Source organism: Silurus meridionalis, chromosome 15 (genome assembly GCF_014805685.1).
Source record: "Silurus meridionalis isolate SWU-2019-XX chromosome 15, ASM1480568v1, whole genome shotgun sequence".
NCBI lineage: Eukaryota > Metazoa > Chordata > Actinopteri > Siluriformes > Siluridae > Silurus > Silurus meridionalis.
In genome coordinates, this window is record NC_060898.1 from 17,374,793 (window position 1) to 17,395,368 (window position 20,576).

The following is a 20,576-nucleotide window of genomic DNA, read 5'->3' on the forward strand; positions in this document are numbered from 1 at the left end:
TCAATAATAGTACTACAAAATATAACTACATTACCCATAAATCACCGCAGCCTTCTCGCGATAAGTGCGCGCCGCCGGTCCCCTGCAAAATAGACGCGGAAACCCCTCTGTTCTTCCTTTCTCAACATGGCCCCGAAGGCGAAGAAGGAAGGTGAGAGAGTTTTCATAAATTATTCTATAAAAATAAGTGTTAATCGTGCGATTTTTAGTTTAATATTTATCGGAACGATTGTTGAAATGGTATTTGTTCTAAGTTGCCTTGTTTCGGGTCATTTAGACAGCCGTAATGCTGTTTTTATTGTCATGAAATGTCGCACGGGTGAAACATTCCCAGTCCAGAGGCACACGTTAGCATTGCTAGCTCATGCTTAGCCCCTGAACAGCAGGCTGCAGTCACGTCATGCTCTTGATAAATCATGGTGGCTAGTGAGCATGAACATTTACTGAAATGTTTTGAGATTTTTTTTTTCTCAGTTTAATCTATAAATACGAGAACGTTTAATATTACGCGCTTTCGATGAAACACTTGAGGTTACTTTGGTTTACCGAAGGCTATTCGGAGTTAATCGGTGAATGAGAGTCCGGGTCATGGTGTATTCATTGAACATGAAAACACGTTCAGCATGAGTTTGGTGTTTTTCTTGGTTATATTTGATATTTGACAATTATTTTGGGTTGCTGACTGCTCTGTATTGTGGGACCTCAAGTCTGTGTTAGCTGTATAAACCTATACCGGTGTAAAATGTCAATTGTTTAGGAACAGTGTTGAATAGTTTGTTAAACACTAAGACATTGTTTCCATTTATTACAGCTTAACATGTGCACTATTATTCCAAAATTGTGTAGACTTTTATTTTATCCGGAATGTGTGTTTCTTTGCTTCACATGACGCCAGACTTTTGAGTCCATGTTGCATTTTATAACACATTACTGCCCCCAGCGGTTGTCTTTGAACACTGCCTTACAACAAAATAGATAATTTGGCCCGAAACTGTGAATTCAAACGGGAAAAGTCGTCCAGGAACAATTTGGTATTTTGTTGAACAGTGCTCCTCACTTCTAGTGTTTGTTAAATGGGTGTCTGGGTTTGTCTCCATCGTGTAATCTTGTCTGATGTTTTCATCTCAAAGTTGTCCCAGTCAAGACCGAGGCCAAGTCAAAGGCCTTGAAGGCCAAGAAGGCTGTGCTGAAGGGAGTGCACAGCCACAGGAAGAAGAAGATCAGGACCACCCCTACTTTCCGCAGGCCCAAGACTCTGCGCCTGAGGAGACAGCCCAAGTACCCCAGGAAGAGCGCACCACGCAGGAACAAGTGAGTTTACCAGCATGGGTGAAATTGATGCACATTGTGTGGACTGGTCATTGCAATTTGCTTGATCAGAGGTGGAAGTCATAATCGTTAGACTGTAGGGTTAAAACCTGTTTCTGGAATACCTCCTGTTCGGTTGTTCTGGAAAAAAGTTACTAAGCAAAAATACGGGTTGTTAACAGGCCTTAAATTAAATCTACACACAGTACGTGAGCAAATCTTGTACAGAAAGGTGTAAACAGTTGTACAGTGTGACGGCAAGGAGTGTAAATTTAAACTTGTTAAACAGCACCAAGATTAAAGGCCTGCAGTGGCTTTTCCACCCATTTCGGATGCAAATGATGGGAATTGCGATCAAAGCATGATATGTTGTGATTACAGCTTTTTGAATACTGATGCATCCCCGTATTCTAATTCATAAAGCAACATTTTCTAGCAGCATGCCCATAACTGTCTTGTTTTTGTTGCCCTTCAAAAATTCAGGTTGGACCACTATGCCATCATTAAGTTCCCCCTGACCACAGAGTCAGCCATGAAAAAGATAGAGGACAACAACACCCTGGTCTTCATTGTTGATGTCAAAGCCAACAAGCACCAGATCAAACACGCAGTCAAGAAACTGTACGACATCGATGTGGCCAAAGTGAACACGCTCATCAGGTGCAATTTCAATCACTTTGGTTTCATTCTGCTTCTTTCTGTGTAATGATGTAAACCAATGAATAACTCTGATCTCTGATGTTTTCAAAGGAACCACTGAACCACAAAAAAGGCTTGTATTTCTGGATTTGTGATGAGTAAAATGTTCTAACTTGTGCTGTCTGTGCTTCTTAGGCCCGACGGTGAAAAGAAGGCATATGTTCGTCTGGCACCCGATTACGATGCGCTGGATGTTGCCAACAAAGTAAGTGGTCCAGATTGTTTAGACAGGAGGGAAATTAATCCATATCAAGTCAAGGATATAGTATAGTTACCTATTACTCAATAATAGTTTTCTTTGTGATATGACTAATAATCATATCATAAGAACCCAAAATGCTAAGGATACTTTGTGTGCTTATTAATAGACTGTTTGTCATAAGCCAATTCAAATCCCACATTAATTATAGACCTTTTCATGCTTTCCTTATTTATATCATCTAATTGTGTAATAAATTTATTCCTGGTTGCTGAATATATGGTAAGTGGTTTGAGCATGTGATGTCATCATTTCTGGCTGAATGAATTTTGATGCATTCAAAGGAACCACTGATGCTCCTGACTGGTTCATATATATATTGCTCTTCCTGCTGGTTGCATTTACACCATTTGTTCATGTGTGATTTCTTTTCTTACAGATCGGCATCATCTAAACTGCTCTTGGCGATGTGTACAGAAGAATAAATGTTTGTAAAAACATGCAGCGTCTTGTCTATTGACTCCTTTGTTTTATTAATGAACGTATATTTTAAGATTCGTTCTTAAATTTGTGAATTTGTTTGTTTTCATAACAGCGTCCACAGGCACATTGCCTATATGGTTATACTTTGCGCCGTTTATCGCTTTAATCACACTTCTGTGATTAGTGCATATTTGTCTAATAGCTAAATTTTTAACTCATTTACATTGTATAACTGAATTACACCAAAACTATAGATACACTAATCAGTGTGAACAAGAAAATGTAATAAGGCTGGGCACAAAGTCAGAAATCCGTTACAGATTGGAAACTATTAAAATATATGCAAGTTACCACCTGCTCATGTCTGTATGTATATAAAATGAAGTTGGTGCTTTGTGTGTGATGGCTGCAGGTTAGGAAAGAACAATAATTTTCTTAATTTTATTTAGTTTTTTTTTAATGCATTCTTTATATCCTAATACTTATGACAAAAAAATCTAAATTACTAAGTTTTCAATTAAGTGCTTCTGATCTCTGTAATGGTAAAGTTTCATATATTTCTATTTTAACATTGTGCATGGATTAAGATCATAATTTAAGTATGACACCATATAATTTCACTGATCCTTTTTTCTTGTTCTGGCTTTTGTCAAAACGATAGGCATGAGAAACTATTTTGACACCGAGGACCATCAGGTGTATCAAAGTTAGGTTTATTTGATAAAGGTAACACATGAAAACACTTGTTTGAGGTGTGTTTCGTTTGTAGTCAGGATTAAATCAGAGTAGCTCTTACATTTTAGTAGATTATAATGACCTATTTAACGGCTGAATTCTGTGAAACAGTGAAGGTCATGTTTAGTGTTCAGAGGTTATTTAGTTGTGGAAACTGAGCACCATTAATGTTTCTCACTACAGACTAAATCAGTGCATGAAGATAAATCGTACTATAAATATTGTACTTATCTGTTACACCCTGAGATTGGTTGACAGACGAGGTCAGACAGGAGTCTCCATGGACTGATATTTGCGGATGATTTTGTGGTGAGAATAGAGAGAAGAGCTTGGAGAGGTGGAGGTACGCGCTGAAGAGAAGGGGAATGAGTGCATTGGTTTGAAAGAGGCAGATGTAGAGGACAGGGGGTTATATAGACTGATGATCCGCTGTGGCGACCCCTAATGGGAGAAGCCGAAATAAGATTATACCCTAAAATTGTACATATGCATTCTATTAACATTAGTAATCACATTATCATCTTTAGTAAACACTTTATCCTGGTCTGCGAATTCAACCTGAATGGGTTGCTAATCAGCATGCATACACACATATACAGGCAAATTAGCATACCTGATTCAGCTAAGTTTTGTGGGAGAAAAGCAGAAACCCACTTAAGTAGTAACGAGTTGAGAAGCATGGTGATAAAAAGCCTGCACTACGTTTGTAAAATCCACAATGTAAAATAATCAAAGATTTTCAAGATTTTGTTTTTGTGAAACAGCAGTGTGGACATCTTAAAGTAGTCTCCAGTGTGAAATTCAGACATTATCTTTGTTACTTCAAACAGAAGAATTCAGAATATTTCCCTGTGGTATTTTAGTCCTGGGCAAATTTACGTGTGCCGTTTGATCGGCTGTGATTTGAGAAGAAATCTGCTCGAAGTAGACGGTAGAAATAAATGAGGATCATGATGTTCATGAGCATCATAGATGCCAGAAAATAGGCAGCATGGTCCAACTGAGAGTAGTTAACCAGGATGTACATTGTCAGGTAAAGCTGTGCTCCCAGACGAAAGATGACATACGTTGTGAAGTTGAGAACCTTATTTATGGTGTAGATGAGCGAGTCTTTAGGCACTTCAGCCATTTTGAGCATAAGCCGTGAATGCAGAAACACACTGTTTACTTCCACAAACAGGGCCACAACAGCACCGGCCACATAGTGACTCGTGAGAACGGCGTACAGGAAAGTCCAGATCACCTGAAGAGGAAAGATTTCAGAGAAATTAAATTATATGGCTAAAATCTGAACACTTAACTCTCATACCTAAACGTGTACCTTGTCCAAACTATTGCCACAAAAACACCACTGCACAGGACTATAAAGGCAGAGGGAATACATTTTTCTTTTACTGAAATGAAAGGGGCCCAAACCTGCACCAGCATTTAAAAATGTCCTAATTGAGGTCCATAAAGTCATAGCTCGCCAATGCTGCAAAGCCCCTACTAACCCCTAACCCTGACTGAACCCCTGGCCTTGTGGCTAAATTAGCACAAGTACTACAGCCATGCTCCACATTCTAGTGCAAAGCCTTCCCAGAGGAGTGGATGTTTATCTTAAAGCAAAGACCGGGAATAAATCTGGAATGGGATGCTCAAAAAGCACATATGGGTGTGTCTTTGCAGACAATGAAGAATATATTCAGTATAGTTGTAACCATGACATGTTGATTGTATTAGAAGCAAATGATTTACCAGAAAATGATGCAGCAGAAACTCCCATGATTCTCGTACATAGCCACTGAACAAGATGTCTCCAGCATCCTCAATAAAATACCCTGGGAAATAAAACAAATTCAGAGTTTGACAGTTTTGACTGTAATAAGAACAAGAAGACACAAACAAACAGGTATTAGGAATAACTAGTCTCTTTTGAACATCTTTCAAAAACATGTAGGCATTGGGATCTATTCTGCTTATGATTTGTGAATTTATACAGGAGAAACAGAGTTAAGGAATATAATCCCTCCTAGAAATATACTACATTACCAAAAGTTACAAAGCTATTACTATAACCTCTACTTTAATGCGAAGGCATTGCACTATATATTGGAGTATTGTGCCCATTCAGGCATAAGTGCAGGCCTGGAGCCTAGTCGGTGTTTGAGTTTACCCCTGCAATGTTGAGATCAGGACTACGTCTTCATGCTTTGAGCAGATGCAGTGTCATGCTCAAATGGTTATGGGCTCCTTAGTTTCAATGAAATTGAAACTGTAATGCTACAGCATATACAGAAAATCTTTTAGGTTTGACTGTAGTTATAGGTTGGGTTAATGATCATTTGTTACATGTATTTTTCAGCAACTCTTATTTCTGGTCAGATTCAAGGTAAACATAGCGGTATCCTTGGAACACTGGGTATGAGGCATGATGTGTGATGTGATTTTTAATCTTAGTCTAATTAATTATCTTTATTTTAATTTTGTAAGACAGCTTTCCAGTCCAAACTTTAAGTATAACCATACAAATAACAGTGGTGTACTTAAGTAATTTTATTGCGTATCTGTACTGTGCTGAAGTATTTCCATTTGGTTAAACCTTTACTTTTTCATTAACATTTCAAAGTCAGATATCTTAATTTTTACTCAGCTACATTTTGTGAAATCAGTTATTTCTTTTAATTTATAAATGGATCAAAACTTGTAAAGCATGCGCTCTGTTTCGAACTTGTATTGATTGCCGCTTGGTGGTATCTACTTAGCACGAACATACAGTTCATCAGTTCAACAGCAAGCAGAATATTTTTTAGCATAATTAATAATGCAAGAAACTCCTAAACACACATGGCCTTTTTCTAATTAATATCATTCTATTAATAGATTGATGTGCTAAGAGTAACACTAGAGTCATTTCGCATAAACAGAGTTGATTAAGCATGAGTCCAGTGACAAAAAATATAAGAGTATATTATAGCCATAATAAATCAGTGCTTTGGATACTTAAGTACATTTAGAAGGCAAATACTTTAGCAATTTTACGCAAGTGAAAGTTTAAAGAGATCACTTTTACATTTACCGGAGTAATATATAACCAACTGTATGTCTACTTTAACTGAAGTAAATGGTTTGGGTGTTTTTCGTCCACCCTTGCCAAATAGTACATATACCAATGATTCATATTAAGAGTGATTGTTGACTCACAGTGGTTTCAACTTAGTTCTATCACTTCTAATAGAGCAATAGTCAGGACTGACATAATGAAGTAATTGCCTTGTATTGCTGCTGCTGGGTTTAATTCTGGTGTATTCCAGTCTAGCGCCAAGTATTCCTGTGAAAGGCGCTGCATTACTCTTATCCATGTCTTGAATAAAGCAGTTACAGAAGTATGTGTGTTATGTGACTGCTGGAGAAAGAGAGAGAGGGGGGTCTCTTGTAAAACTAACCTCGTATAATCCTCTTTTGTTTGGAACAAAGAATTTATAATCTGTTTGCCATAGTTCATAAGTGATTCATTAAATGGTTTTTGCTCAGCCATTCATGCTGTACTCATGGCTAACTATTTCAGTCAATAATCAGGTATTCTTTATTATATTTGTGTATTTTTGCACACTTAACTCATGGTCCCACATTTATCTCCATATCCCAATAAAACAGACTGAATGGCAATACAGTGTAGATGGGTTTGTAATTATTGATATTTTTATGCAGGATGGATTATACAAAGGTTTTATTTCCAAATATCACATTCATATATTTCTAATGTACACCTGAATGAATTTAATAAGAAAGTGAAACAGACTGGATGGAGTTTAATTAAACAGGTTGCCTCGAAGCTAAATAAGGTAAAACACTTTTCAGGAATTACAGCTCTTGGGATGAAAGCAGCAAGAGTTTATGTATGGGAACAGATTGTAGATAGGTTTGTTCTTGACTGACTACATTTCCTGAGCGAGTCTGAAAGGCTTGTTCTGTTAAGCATGTTCAGACAGAAATGTAAAAAACCTTGCTGCTGCTGCTAAAGTTGGACCCCATAGCAGGTCTATACAGGTGCTGAGGAGGTGGAGTGTGGAAAAGAAATGCACGTAGCATTTGCAGAAATACTTCCCGGCTAGTTTAGATTTACGTCAGTGGAGAAGAGCATCCAATAGGCTGTGCCTCCAAAGTCAAAAGAGAACCAGTCAACGCAGGGATCGACTTTCATGGCTAAACTTGACATTTATCATATTCTTGTATCAACAACGATACTGTCAGCCCACCAAACTGGATTTTCAAGATGTGGTGGTTGGAGGACATTTGAGGTAACTGGGAAAATCATAGGTAGACAATCCCATGCATGAGACAGAACTTACTCAACTTAATTAACATGGGACAGGAAAGTCAAGAAATTCAAATGCTTGGCAAAATTGTTCAGCACCAAAATCAATGCTTGTGACTTTTACTCACAAAATAAGTATTGTGAAAATTGGGGTTTGCCATCATAAGCCAGTTTTTTATGCTTTTGCAACTGAGTATGTTTTTGGTTGGACTGTGTGGCTTGAAATTGTATATTATTATTTCTTTTCAATCTTAATTAAAAAATATAATATGCAGGTGACTGAAATGTTTAAAATAAATGAAGTAAGCAGTGGTCCTTTATGACCTAACACCAAATTTCATTTGTCAAACATAATAGGCTGATGTATTTACTGTATATCTTTGTGACAAAGTGAGAAACAACAGGCTACTATGCTGATTTATAGTGCTTAGTTGTATTACAGAGCAGCTTTTTGTAACAATTGGTACAATGTATTAAAGAGAAGATGACTGACCCGTTGAGACGACGACGAGCAGGTATGAGACAGGAGTGAAGGATGAGTGAATCTCATACACCATTGCTGGATATTGAAGAACACTAAGCAGACAACAAGAAGAAACTTACAAACACTAATGAGAAATAATACAAAGGAGTTTCAGTAAATAACAAATCACACTGGTGCTTTCTTTTCTCCGAAACATGTAGGCTTTGTGATTTGTTCTGTTTTTAATTTCTATTGTGAATGTATACACAATTAATTAATATATTTTCTCCCAGAAATACACTACATGGCCAAAAGTTAGGGGATGACTGACTACACTCAGCTGAGCCTCTCTATTCACGTTTAGTTTCCCCTTTGCTATTATTATAACCTCCAATTTTCTTTATAGGCTTTCCACTATATTTTGCAGTATGGCTGTGAGGATTTCAAATAAATTTTATTTGTATAGTGCTTTTAATAATTGACCTTGTCCCAATCCATCTTTACAAAAATATATAGATTATCAATATACATTTTTTATTTATAAATTAGTCTAAAATTTTATTCCTGAGTCAATCCCTAATGAACAACCAGTGGTGACAGTGGCAAGAAAAAACTCTGAGATAGGGGAAGAAAGCTTGAGAGGAACCGGACTCATTAAGGGAACCCATCTGGGTCTAAGTGCAGACCTGGAGTCTTTTCAGTGTTTGAGTTCACCCCTGCAAGTTTGAAGTCAGCAATCTTAAAGTTATTCAACTCCAGCCTTTGCACTACATGTCTTTATGCTTTGTGCATTAGCAGTCATGCTCGAATAGGTTTGGCCTCCTTAGTTCCAATGGCCCAAAATAGTAATGCTACAATATACATAGACAATTATAATAATTGTATGCTTCCAACTAGGGGGAACCCACATATGGGTGTGATGGTTAGGTGTCTGCAAACATTTGACATTATAACATACATTAAAAAGATACCAATCAATTGAAATTTAGGTAGAGAAGAAGAGAGAAAGAAGCCATTTATTCAGATCATTTCATTTAAATAATTTCAAGTCGTTCAAGCTGCTTGATTTTGACATGATTAACAGTTTCACATTAATACTGCCAAAGCTTGTGCTACAAAATATTAGTTGATATAGTTTATGGTTTATAAAAGCATATATATATTATCAGCCTTTCATTTTATTAAGATACAATCAGGTTTGCGTGGTTTTCTAATTTCAGACTGTACTTTCAGACTTTTTGAAGTTGCCTAAAAGCTCATGCAAATATCTCCATTTGGTTCAGTTTTGTGTTAAACAGTTGCCATGCTACTTGGCAGAAAACTCAACAGCTCCTGTTTCTCTCTGCTTCTTGCAAAACATTTCCAAGTGCTGCCTGCCTGACACGTTTTTCTAGTTTCTTTATTTTGTGGAATCTACATCTGTGTACACATAACACTAAATTAACTTTACATCCAGGCACTGCATATTGTATGTATTGAGAATGTACCTTATTGAACCATGTTAGTTTAATTAAGAAATAAGCATTGTCACTTTTGTCCAAAAGATCATTACACAAGTTGGGAGTTGATGTTGTGTGATAAGTTATCAGAAATCTGTGCATGCCTAAGGTGTTGCAGCTTGTCATTTCTCACACACATCAATCTTTGTGAGCAAGAATATTGTATAAAGCAGGACTTTACTCACCAGAAAATGGCCCAGGTGCCAGTAAGGAGCGAGTGGACGAGTGACACAGAGAGATTCTTCCATTTATAGCTCTTCCATGGATCACAGCTAACAGCATTAGGTCTGGGCAGAAACTTTAGCAGTGTTTGGAGCAGCCTGAAGGCCAGCGAGCTGCAGAATACACAGAGGACAGGCCGACGCTGCACCTCTATCAACCAGCCATCCATCCTCCACTCCTGCTCTATTACTTACCTGACTCAAATGCTCTCTACTGCCTTTCCCTTACTTATAGATGCTTTCCCTGTTTAGTCCCCTATTCTTTGATATAAAGTGATTGCCTGTTTTAATAATAAGCGCAGTTTTACAGTTTCATTTTCTTTGGAAGAGTCTGGAATTCCTCTGTAACTCTTTTCTCCTTCTCCTTGTCTTCTCTCTTACTCAATCACTCACACACTGTGGCTTAACAATGGGTGTGTGTTTGTTCAATCTCTGTTTGTTGAGCTGTGATTGGCCGAGAAAGAATGAGCTAGCAAGATTGTTGCTATTGGTCATACCTCTCTTTTATTCTCCTCAGAGTAATACAACTGATCTTGACATTGTCCTACAGAGTCAGAGAAGAAATTGTTATGTGTGTGCAAAAGAGTGTGAGAGAGAGAGAGAAAGAGAGAGAGAGAGAGCACAACAGATAATATACATCCATATAAATGAACAATTGAGCTAGAAAATACATTTCACCAATTATTAGGCAAGTGATTATTTTAACCATATCATCATTTTATCCATAATTTCCAAGTCCAAGTTGTATAAACTTGAATGCTTATTGGATTTAATGCATATAAGGTGATGTGTATTTGTGTAACGAGGGAGGGTGTGGCCTAAGGACATCAAAACCCTATAGCTAGGTGTGCATAATTATTAGGCAGATTCTTCTCCTCAAAAAAGAGATTTAACTGACTCTGAAAAGTCAAAAATTGTAAAGATTTCTTTCACAGGTATGCAGCACTCTTGAAACCTACTAATTGACCTACTGCCAATTTTTAGAAGATACTTTCTTCAAGCAGTGGTACAGGAAAAAGTCTGCATCTTTCAAGAAGACTTTGACTTTTATGCAAGACGACGCTCCACATGCATCAAAGTACTCCACTGCGTGGCTGGTCAGTAAAGACCTTAAAGATGAAAAACTAATGACATGGCCCCCTTCTTCACCTGACTTTAACCCTATTGAGAACTTTTGGGCCCTTTTTAAGCAGGAAATATACAGTGAAGGTAAACAGTACACCTCTCTGAACAGTGTCTGGGAGGCCGTGGTTGTGGCTGCACAAAAAGTTGATTCTGACCAGATCAAGAAACTGACTGACTCCGTGAATGGAAGGCTTGTGACTGTTATGGAAAAAAAGGGTGGCTATATTGGTCACTGAGGTTTTCTTTTTGAAATTTCATAAATGTTTATTTGTACATTTTGAGTTTGTTTATTATTCTCACTATAACAGGTGAAAATAAACAAGTGAGATGGAAAAATCTTTGCTTTTCATTTAGTTGCATAAGTATTCTGCACACTAATATTTGCCTAATAATGGTGTACATGTAGATATTCTCTTAAGAAAGCCAAAACTTCAGAACTTTTACTACTTAAATGTTCAGGTTTGAGGGCTTGTTAACATTTTGGATTGACCAAAAAAAGCTCTGTAGTTGTATAATAACAAAATGAATCCTCAAAAATACAACTTGCCTAATAATTGTGCACACAGTGTATAGCCACTTCTCACAATTCCTTTTTTTGTTAGCATGTTTGGCTGCATTATAAACAACAGGTTTCTAAGCAGTTTATGCAGTTCTTCTAATACAGCTTTTTTCTCACTAGTGGCAAACACATAACCATATTCAAAAATCGTGTGTGTTATGGAAGCTTAGGGTGAGATCTTTCAAGGATGCGTCTCCAGTGTCAGGGCAAGGAAAAAGGAAAAGTTGTAAGATGGAAAAAGTGTTTAACAGATGTGTTGTAACATGGCGAGCTGTGTTTTCTTGGTCTTATTCACTTCAAGTGAATTGAAAAGGAAAAACTGGTGGGGAGGAAATTAGTTGAAATTATTACTGACAACAGGAATAAACTTGTTTCACCTACATTCCACAAACAAGAAACATAATTGGGCAAACATACATAAAAGCATTTTTAATTAATACATTTTATATTTTTTCATAATTTATTAAATTGAATTTGCTTTCCAGAATGAATTCTAAGTTTTCTAACAAATGAGTCATAATTTGTGTTATTCTGTTAATATGACAGAGCTTTAATATAGTGATTAACCTTTTACATTACTTACATAAATATAACTTTCCTTACTTTAACTATTTCTAAAAGTTTTTGATGCCATTTTGGCTTTGAAACCATGCATGGTATGAATGCAGGTTGAACAAAGGTAGAAATTACTGAAATTATTTGCAAATAATAAACATACCATTCACTAACAGAATATTGTCATCTTCAAGCAGATTCTCTTTCTCCACCCTTCCTCTCATGGCAGGGGAAACAATAGCAACATTCCCAGTCTCACATAAATAAAAAAACTCACTAGGTGGCGTCATTTCCATGTCAAAAAGAGAAAAGGCAAAGGAGCTCAGCTGCTTGGTCAAAAAGCTACAAAGAAAGACGGGCAAGGCAAATATAAGAGGACCATTATATACACTGATTAACTTATTATATGCTACTATACAGTATTATAATTTTTTATCACTTGATAGGGCTTGCTGTTATAATAAAATAAACACTACTGGTGGTTTGATTCTTTATCACCCCAAACAAGGAACAAGGAAAAACACGTCACAATATAAAGGATTTTACAAAGGATAATACAAAGAAAAGGTGAACAGTGACTAGAACAATGTTCTAGTCAAATCAACAATTGTCGGTGTAAATATACGACTGTGTGGCCACTTCCAACTCCACCACCATCATCAAGTTTGCTGACGACACTGTTGTGGTGGACCTGATCTCCAACAATGACGAGACAGCCTACCTACAGGAGGTTAAAAACCTGGAGAGATGGTGCCAGGAGAACAACCTTCTCCTGAACATCAGGACAAGCGAACCCTCCAGAGGGTGGTGCGTTCAGCTGACACATCTGACAGATGCTGGACATCTACAACACACGGTGCCGGACCAGAGCCAAAAAATTGTGAAGGACCTCAGCCATCCCAACAATGGCTCTTTTCTTTGTTGCGTTCAGGGAAACGATTCCGCTCCCTGAAAGCGAACACAGAGAGAATGAGGAGGAGCTTCTTTCCGCAGGCCATTCAGAACCAGGAAACACCCAGTATCTAAAAACTGGTCCACTCTCTCCATCGCCACACTTTTCTGCAAATATTTTTCTTTTCGCACTACAACACTTTAAACTCTGGACTGTCACTTTAACTGTGGACTTGCACAGCACAGTGCACTTTATACCATAGTCCTTTAAGGACAATCACATCAAAAACCTTATGTGATTACTGTTTACTGTCATAAGCATACCTTGTATATACACTTTTCCTCATATATATCTTTATATATATTATACCTTATTTAGTTTATACTCTTTATTTATCTGTCTTCTTTTTCCTTGTTTTATTTTTCTCCCAATTCTATTCCCTTATGCTGGACAGTCGTATATAAAGCATTTCACTGCATGTTCGTACTCTGTATGTATGTGTATGTGACAAATAAATTTGATTTGATTTGATTTGAGTTTGTTGTACAGGTGTTTGAAATATATGAGATTGCTGTGCAGGAGTTTGTCATACAGGGGCTTGTTTAATTTATTAAATGAGATATAATTTAGATTAGGAAAAACAATAGATGAACATCTGAAAAAATTGTATCCAATAAAATAGTCATTTTCAATATTAACAAATAAATATGGTTCATTATTAGTTAGATTACAAAACAATTTCATTTATCTTCATTCCTGCCTAAATTCAATCAAATGCAAAAGAACCCTATGAAATAAATAGTCAGTTTATTCCTCTCAGTTCACCTCCAAGTCTAAGTCACACAACTTGCAAAGTCAATTCATCATTATGTCAAATGTCCTAAAAGTCTAATCATGGGCAGGTCTGTGCAGAGCTCATTTATAGAGCAAGGTGTTGTATTGTACAGATTTGTAAAAATAGTTTAATGTTTTAATTTTTATCTTGTGTTACCTTAAAGAGGATGAGTTTTTATTTGGTTTGATGATCTCTCATGCTGAGATGTTCCTTGTCACTGTCACTCTGGCTCATTAGATTTCAAAATTAATGTCTAGAAACTGGCTTTGTGGCGATATCTATTGGTGAATACGGCCTGATTAGGTTCACACACACACACACACACACACACACACACACACACACACACACACACACAAATTCTCTTTCTTTCCCTCCCTCCCTGCTATACCATCTTTAAAAGTGCTCTTCTGACCTGAATGCCAGACTGAGTTTGTTGCTGTTGCAGTCATGTGGTCCACTCTTATTGTGTCAGGCCTTCTTCTTGCTCCATGTATCCACTCCGGTAAGGTTTTCAAATGATTAGACGATTTTTTTAAGGGCAATTTTGTAAGTAGTGTGACCGTATATTGTAACCTGTTTAGTGATGCTTGTGAGAGATTGCTGCTGCTGTTCAAGGTTTGCTGTCCATTTAATTGATTCAATAATATAATGATTTTGCTGTACATTTAATAATTTATGCATATCTTTTATACATAGTGATGCACTTTCTTATGATTAATGCAGTAAAAACAATCTTTCATTTTTATTACTGCGGTAATTGTTAAATACAGCACCAATTCTTTGAGGTAAATGAAATGAGTATTGTCTTGAATTGATTTTTGCATCCTCCACTATAACGATGGTTTCATATAAGCATTTTTCCCCAAATCAAAATGCAAAATATGATAAACTTGTGTATGTGCACAGCTTAATCATAAATATGTTCACTTCTATTGCATTTATTACTGCTGTTGTTTTTGTGCCATTCATTGTGTTTGCTTTTCCAAAATATTTTGCATAATTGAATCTTATACCAAATGATGTACAATTGTTTAGAAATTGTTGCAGTTCATTAAGCGATATCAGTATACAAAGGCGTGAGAAAGCACGATAAGGTCAGGACCCACATGTTGCGTATTAAAGTACTTAATATCTCTGTGAAAAACCCTAGAAAAATGTCTATTGTGAGACTTAATGATAACCTCTGGATTTCTCCAGGTACCCATAATGACTGGTTTTTACCTGATAGCCATTATTTACATTTTGTTTGATTCGACCTGCTTTCACATGAAATCAAGTCAGCTGTGCTATTGTATAATGGATTGCTTTTCTGAACAGTATGTACAGAATGAACCAGAATTTTTTTGTCTTCTTTGAAAATAACCTACGCAATAGAGGTTTTCCCACTGACCTTTATAATGATGGTGTATGTTCTTCTATTCATGCTTTTGTGTCTATCATTGTCTGGTTTTCACATGTTTTTAGAGCCTATTCAGTTAAAGTTCAGTTAATGTACCACCACTAAGATTATTAATTTCAACCCTTGGCAGGAAAAACCAGCAAGGACAAGAGAGGCATTAGGGTGGGGGAGTGTTTTTCTAATGTACATTCAAAAACAAAACAAAACAAACACATTGCTAATTGTGACCTAGCTATCATAGCCTAACTGCTCAAGGTTCACAGTATTTGGAGTTTGGTCGAAATAACCCAACGTAACCAACCACCAATTACCAAATTAATTATTGAATATGATTGACCAGAAATTATCTATTTTTTGTAAAAAATAGAGCAAGACTAGAGACAGGAGACAAGACAAGACTTCCTGGTGTTTTTATACTCCTGACCACACCATCATGTGTTTCTTCCCAAAATTGTTGCCATACCGGTTAAATGGCACAATTCTATAGAATTTCTTTGTATATTGTAGCTTTAAACATTTTTTTCCTAAGAGGCCAAACAATGTTCCAGAATCACAGTGCCCCTGTAGACAAATTGAGTCATAAAGACATGGTTTGCCAAGGTTAAAAGATCTTAAGTGGCTTGCACAAAAACTTCACATGTTCTTATGGTTGAATGGGCAGAAAACAAGAAAGTCTTCCAAGAAGAATGGAGGTCTTTATAGCAGCAAACTGGGCTACAGCCTTGGAATGGGATGCTCACCAAAAACATATGGGTGTGATGGTCAGGTACCTACATATTATTGGCCATATTCTGCATATTCCTCATTTAAAGAGACTTTACAGATGCTCTAGTCTTTATAATTCTAAGCCTAATATAAACAGAATAAAATGATGAAATTTTAAGTGAATACATTAATATTAACATTTGTGTCAGCAATGTGTAAGAGTTTCCTGAGACATGACAGTATTTAGGATATAGGACTTTGCACTTAGCAGTATTGTGGTACCGTGAGAAACTTGTCTCTATTCAAGTTAGATGAAAAAAATATACTTTTGAGGTGATGACTATATACCTGTATTGTGGAAGCTACAGTCACTACGGTCCTGGAAATGCCCTGGTCTCATATTTTTTTTTTTCTCTGGTTCTAATATTACTGATTCAACTAATCAGCAATTTACCAGCTTGTCCTTGTTGAAGGTGTGTGTATCAGAGCAAAGAAACCACTAAAATGATACACAAATGCTAATTAAGTAATTATATACTCTCAAAAAATGACTCAGATTGTAAAAATGACATTTAGCAGTATATCATAGATAAAATAAATATAGCAATAGTAAAAATGTTCAAAAAGGTAAAGTTCCTCTTAAATATATCTTCATTTTGAACTCAAGAATCCTTCAGAGTTTTTCCAGTGTTGCCTCAATTCAATATATGTACGTATAATGTGCAAATCCTCAACAAAAATTACTATCTCCTCCCAGGTACAAATAGTTCAATGTTGCTCAGACCAGTGACCAAAGGAGAAATATCATAGCTGTGTTCTGTTTCTTCTGTATTTGTTACTGTAAGCTATAAGCTCTTAACCTTTTAAGAAATTTCTTCAATTGTACTTATGGTAAGAACATCAGCAGTTCCGAACAGAACTTTTTATCAAGCCGAGGTTCCTTGATAATCCAGAATCCAATGAATTCTCAAAAAGCCCTTGAAGAACCCAACTTTAACAGGTTGTTTTCTCTGTTCCAGTTCAGTGGTGCTACCAGAGCCAATACTCATGTGATGTAAATTGCAAAGGTAAGCACAGTCAAGTTTTAACTTTCTACCATTTATTTATTGGCTAGGGTGGCACAGTGGGTCCCTGTGGGTACATGGTCTGATGTATTCCCATGTTGCATTTCTGGAATCCACCAAAACCCTGAACAGGATAAGGCACCCACTAAAGATTAATAAATGAATGAGTTTATAATTTAATTGTACCAGTTTGTTCATTATGTATTATTATGATGATGTGTCAGATCCTAGTCAGTGGGACAAAGCCTTTCCAGAATGTGGAGGCCAGACACAATCACCCATTAACATTGTCACGCAAAAGGCAAGGCATGCCCCCCACCTAACCCCGATCATCTTTGAAGGCTACACACAAACTCTGAATGTCACTGTGCAAAATGTTGGATATAGTGGTGAGTTTGAAATGTCATTGGTTCTATTTTCACCTTTATTTCAGGCCAAATTAGACAGCTGAGATATAACAAACACAGATGTATTTTGTAATTTTTTTGTAACAGTTAAGAGCTACCAAACATTTGATATGCAAATGGTTTGCTTTCTAGTTTGTAACATTTTGCCCTTTTTCAGCTGTGCTTGCACTTCCACCATCTCTGCGGATCCGAGGTGGGGATCTGCCTGCCACTTACAAGGCCATCCAGCTGCATCTACACTGGGGAGTGGAAGATGGGTTAGGCTCAGAACACACCATAGATGGGGAGCAGTATCCCATGGAAGTAAGATCACATATCATCATCCAATATTTAGTTTGATAACAGCATGATATATACAGTATATATATATATATATATATATATATATATATATATATATATATATATATATATACAGTATATATATATATACAGTATATATATATATATATATATATATATATATATATATATATATATATATATATATATATATATATATATATATATATATTTTTTATGTGTGCTGTACTCAATGCTATTTTTTTTGTGTTCTGTCTCTCCCAAAGCTTCATATTGTTCATATCAAAGAGCAGTACAATACCCTAAAAGAAGCCATGAATGATTCAGTGGGGGTAGCTGGTCTTGCTTTCTTCTATGAGGTAATAAACTTTGGGGCATCTTGGTTGATGTAGTGTTTGTGTTTTTTCTCAATTAATCTTAATGATTCCAATATTAATGACATGATGCCCTTATTCTTTGACACAGGTCTCCACAAAGGAAAACCAAAAATTCAATGAAGTAATTGAGGCTTTGGGTAGAATTCCATATAATGGTGAGCTCCACTGTCTGAAGTCTGACTACTTTCTGAATTTTTCATTTGCATTTTCTTATAATTTAGTAATATCGTCTGGTAGCCCTCATTTCCACTTTTATCATGCAGGAAGCATTATATAAAGTGGAGGAATTTGGCAATATAAATAATATTTGAAAACTGTGAGGAAAGCTAATGTTATTTGATCATTCTTTTCACAAAGGGAACAGCACCACTCTCCAGAATTTCCGGTTGACTGATATCTTGCCTCCATTAGAGAAGCTTTCCAGTTACTACCGTTACTCAGGTTCTTTGACCGTTCCAGGCTGTGATGAGGCCATCATCTGGACCATCTTCCAGGAGTTTTTTTACATCAGCCAACAACAGGTAGAGAACATTGATGACTGCTGACAATAATTCCAAACTTCTGAGACTTACTTCAGGCAATTCAGTTAGAAAAAATTTAATATTTTTGATAGAATAGTACAGTAATTATCTAAATTGTATATATACAAATAATTAGCTGCTGGAAGCTCTGCATGCTGGGCCGGTGTTCTAAGCCACCGAATTTGGCTCTACATGAATAGTTTGACGGTACAGTCGACCAGGAGTTGGGGAGTTTCCTGGGGACATATAGCAATAGGGAACAACTTGTTCTTTGGATTACATTTGTGCTATTATTCTTATTAAACTGTATGTAGATTCTACCATGCCTGTAGCGGGGATTGTCACACCAACATACTCTATGATAGAAGTAATATTGGTTGCAGTCAATTCTAAAGTGATGAACCAGGGTTCTTGTGGTCTTTCCAAACTGATGAAAAAAAAATTCCTTTAGTAGGTCCTTCAAAATGAGATCAAAAAGTGAGCATTTTTTCCCCAATACACTTTGCTTCTTAGACACTCATTTACACAATAGTCATGTCAACAAACAGGATTACCTTTAAATGTAGGTATAGTAATTTTGTAACAGCACAATGTCATTGCAACGAATAGCTCAATGCATTGCAGCCGATAAGCACTTTGATGTAGTTATACCTTGTGCATTTAGGAGTTTGAAATTTGAATGTCATATGTAAATTTGCATTAAGCCATATGTAACTCCTAAATGAAAATTATATTTACAGCATTTGGCAGACTTACAATTATCTCATTTATACATGAGCAGTTGAAGGTTAAGGACCTTGCTCAAACTACCCAGCAGTGACAGCTTAGTGGTGCTTAGTGGGATTTGAACTCATGACCTTTTGATCATAAGTCCAACATCTTAACCACTGCAATACTCTTTACTCTCCTGTTGGCAACATAGTAAAGCTTTTCATATTTATTCATTCATTCATTTTAAAACTGAAACACTTGTTCTTATTTAAGTATGTGTCATGGACCATGTTATAAAACAGCTCTGCCTTTATGTTCATTCACCTTCAATATCCACTTTATCCTGGTCAGTGTTGATCTGATCTTATCCCAATAATGCTGGCTGTAAGGCAGGAATACATGCTAGATATGATTCAATCACAGCGCACACCAGTCACGCATGGACATGAATGCAGACATGGACTCTTGAGAAAACTGGCACAGACACTGGCAAAATATATAACTCCTCACTGACAGTAACCCAAGCTCAGGATCAAACCAATAAGCCTGGATCTTTAATTCTGCAATGCTACCTACTTAGCCACTGAACAGCAGTAAAAGATTTGAAGGGTGAAGCCTTTAGGGAAAGAACAGCTTGGGAAGTATTATCAGCATAAGAAAATATTTCAAACCTTGTTAACACTATTTTTGTTTGTGTTCTACAGCTGGTGGATGTAACAAAGCAGTTGCGGTTCGAGACAGGACATCCCATGATTGAAACCTACCGCCCAGTGCAGAAGCTAAACGGGCGCATGGTGTACAAATCCACGGCATGTTCCTTTACGTCATCAGGACCAGTCATTCTGTGTCTGTGTTTCCTTTGTGTTTTTAGGCTGATCGAGAGTATATTCACATAATGTACTGTCTTTAATTTTAAGATAAAAATCCAAAAGAACGACAATACAAATATATTTTTGAGATAAGGCATATACAGTACTATTGTACTGAAAAAGGGTTTTAGCGCATAAAAAAAAAGGCAATTGTTTATTCATTTGTTAGCAACATACAAAGCAATGCTGTGCAAGAGTAGTGTTTTTGTACCCCATTATGATTAAAAACTTTAAGTTCCACAACAAAGAATGCTCAAAGTTCTTAAAAATCACTGAAATAATATATTAAACCTAACAGATTGCGTTGATTAATGGAGTTTAAAGATAGTTGCTTAAAAAAAGTCAAG

The 20,576-nt window shown here is 36.5% G+C and overlaps 3 protein-coding genes and 1 non-coding gene across 4 annotated transcripts; 3 read left to right on the plus strand and 1 right to left on the minus strand.

Moving 5' to 3' along the window:
* Window positions 1–13: 13 nt before the first annotated feature.
* rpl23a (ribosomal protein L23a) lies at window positions 14–2,706 on the plus strand. The gene is made up of 5 exons (XM_046867740.1): window positions 14–151; window positions 1,131–1,311; window positions 1,792–1,968; window positions 2,143–2,212; window positions 2,646–2,706. The coding sequence occupies exons 1-5, from the start codon at window positions 127–129 to the stop codon at window positions 2,658–2,660; spliced, it is 468 nt and encodes a 155-aa protein (XP_046723696.1). The 5' UTR covers window positions 14–126; the 3' UTR covers window positions 2,661–2,706.
* On the plus strand, window positions 1,640–1,710 carry LOC124398519. The gene has a single exon (XR_006928078.1). It is a non-coding gene; the product is annotated as a small nucleolar RNA Z17 (small nucleolar RNA).
* Window positions 2,707–3,386: 680 nt separating the features above from the next.
* tlcd1 (TLC domain containing 1) lies at window positions 3,387–10,506 on the minus strand. Its single transcript, XM_046867739.1, has 4 exons — window positions 9,869–10,506; window positions 8,215–8,297; window positions 5,162–5,244; window positions 3,387–4,667 (listed from the first exon to the last, which is right to left on the minus strand). Exons 1-4 carry the CDS (start codon window positions 10,072–10,074, stop codon window positions 4,284–4,286), a joined length of 756 nt encoding a protein of 251 aa, XP_046723695.1. The 5' UTR covers window positions 10,075–10,506; the 3' UTR covers window positions 3,387–4,283.
* A 3,772-nt stretch (window positions 10,507–14,278) lies between these two features.
* Window positions 14,279–20,472, plus strand: ca4c (carbonic anhydrase IV c). Its single transcript, XM_046868521.1, has 8 exons — window positions 14,279–14,375; window positions 16,997–17,044; window positions 17,266–17,430; window positions 17,606–17,751; window positions 18,018–18,110; window positions 18,217–18,283; window positions 18,486–18,649; window positions 20,065–20,472. The coding sequence occupies exons 1-8, from the start codon at window positions 14,321–14,323 to the stop codon at window positions 20,254–20,256; spliced, it is 930 nt and encodes a 309-aa protein (XP_046724477.1). The 5' UTR covers window positions 14,279–14,320; the 3' UTR covers window positions 20,257–20,472.
* Window positions 20,473–20,576: the final 104 nt, after the last annotated feature.